We start from the raw sequence: 1,836 nt of genomic DNA, 5'->3' as shown, positions 1-1,836 counted from the left end.
AAAAAAGATAGTGTATGCTTAGGACATTGCAGGCCAATAGTTGATCAGGCAGTTCATTATCTTTCCTTCTTCCAAAGAAACTTCTACTATACCCCAGTTACAGCCAATGTTGACATGACCACCATCAAAATATTTTTAAAAACCTCTCTCTTTCAGCCCTAGCATCATCCTTGACTAGGCTCCTCCCACCGTGACTGCAGTGACTCTTCAGCTGAACTGGGAATTCCGGTCTTTGGAATCCTCATTTTCACTCTTCGTCTGTATTATTTTAGATCCCCATTTTCTTCAGAAGAACTGAAGATCTAAAAACAACCTAAAACAACCAAAGCCCAATAATAACCCATGTCAGAGGGGAAAATGGCCAGTGTGGGCGGCTGGCTGGCCTGACAACGAATGCGTGGTATTTAAAACAGAGAAACTGTTATCACATCTGGACCAACAGCCAGTGAAATTTGGGCTCTGGGGTGTTGAGGAAATTGTTGATTTGAAGAAGAGAAGGCATCATGTAAGAGGAGGTTTTATTGTTTTATTTACTTTCGTTTCTCAAATTCCAAGGGGAAGAGGCACCCCCACAGCTATGGGCAACTTCAGTGCTGTCTCTGAGTTCATCCTTCTTGGGCTGTCTGCCGATGCTGAGGTCCAAGCCGCGCTCTTTGTGGTTTTCCTTGTGGTCTATGTCCTGACCCTGACGGGGAACTCCGTGATTCTGCTAGTGATAATGGCTGACGCTCACCTCCGTTCCCCGATGTACTTTTTTCTGGGTCACCTCTCCTTCGTGGATCTTTTGTATTCGTCGGTCTCTGTGCCCAAGATGCTAGAAAATCTAGTGTCTGAGACAAAAACCATCCCCGTGAAGGCCTGCCTGGCCCAGGCCTTCTTTGTGTATGCCATTGGAGGCACCGAGGCTCTGCTCCTTGCAGTCATGGCCTACGACCGTTACGCAGCCATTTGTCACCCTCTACTCTATGGCCAGATGATGAGCAGCCAGCTGTGTGAGGGACTTGTGTGGGGATCCTGGGGCCTGGCCATACTGAGCTCACTCATTAACACCCTCCTAGCTATGAAGTTGGACTTCTGTGACTATGGAGCCATACACAACTACAACTGTGAGATCCCGTCCCTCTTCCCTCTGTCTTGCTCTGACGTTTCCACTAACGCCACTGTCTTGCTCTGGTCTTTTGTTCTACATGCCTCTGGAACCTTTCTTCTGGTTTTATCTTCCTATGGTTGCATTTTCTCCGCTATCCTGAACATGCGCTCCACCACGGGCAGAAGCAAGGCCTTCTCCACCTGTTCCTCCCACCTCACTATAGTGATCTTGTACTTCGGCTCAGCCTGCCTGCGCTACACCATGCCCACCTCGGGTTCTCCCGTGGAAATAATCTTCTCTCTACAGTACAGTGTCATCACCCCCATGCTGAACCCCCTCATCTACAGCCTGAAGAACAAGGAGGTGATGGCAGCTGTCAGAAAAATGCTTGGAAAATGCTGCCAGCATTTTGAGTAAGTCGGTCAGAGACACGGGGTGAAGAAAACACTTGAGAGATCCAAGGTCAAGCTATGGAGAGATTTAACAGGAATGCCCCTAGAGTCAGATGCCGTGTGAAAATACTGGGGTTTTCCCAGAGTAATGCCTCTTCCCGTGGTGGCCTTAAAGTTATTCTATTCAGAGACAAAGCACTAAGTATCTGACTCTTCTGCTACGAAATTAATTTAAATGTACTTGTTTATTATTTTATCTTAAAGAGGACATTTCTTAGTTTGTCTCCACCCACCCCCCAAATACTTTCTATTTTCTTTTAGTAATGGGACCCATTTTCCTTTGGGCAGAATTCC

General features: G+C 46.9%; 1 protein-coding gene across 1 annotated transcript; it reads left to right on the top strand.

The window, feature by feature from the left end:
• Window positions 1–577: 577 nt before the first annotated feature.
• On the top strand, window positions 578–1,507 carry LOC128116332 (olfactory receptor 8S1-like). The gene has a single exon (XM_052747506.1). The coding sequence runs from the start codon at window positions 578–580 to the stop codon at window positions 1,505–1,507; it is 930 nt and encodes a 309-aa protein (XP_052603466.1).
• Window positions 1,508–1,836: the final 329 nt, after the last annotated feature.

The sequence above is a fragment of the Peromyscus californicus genome, unplaced genomic scaffold (genome assembly GCF_007827085.1).
Source record: "Peromyscus californicus insignis strain IS unplaced genomic scaffold, ASM782708v3 Scaffold_20__1_contigs__length_68692818, whole genome shotgun sequence".
NCBI classification, from domain to species: domain Eukaryota; kingdom Metazoa; phylum Chordata; class Mammalia; order Rodentia; family Cricetidae; genus Peromyscus; species Peromyscus californicus.
The sequence above is the reverse complement of the archived record's forward strand: the minus strand, read 5'-3'. Positions and strand labels throughout refer to the sequence as shown.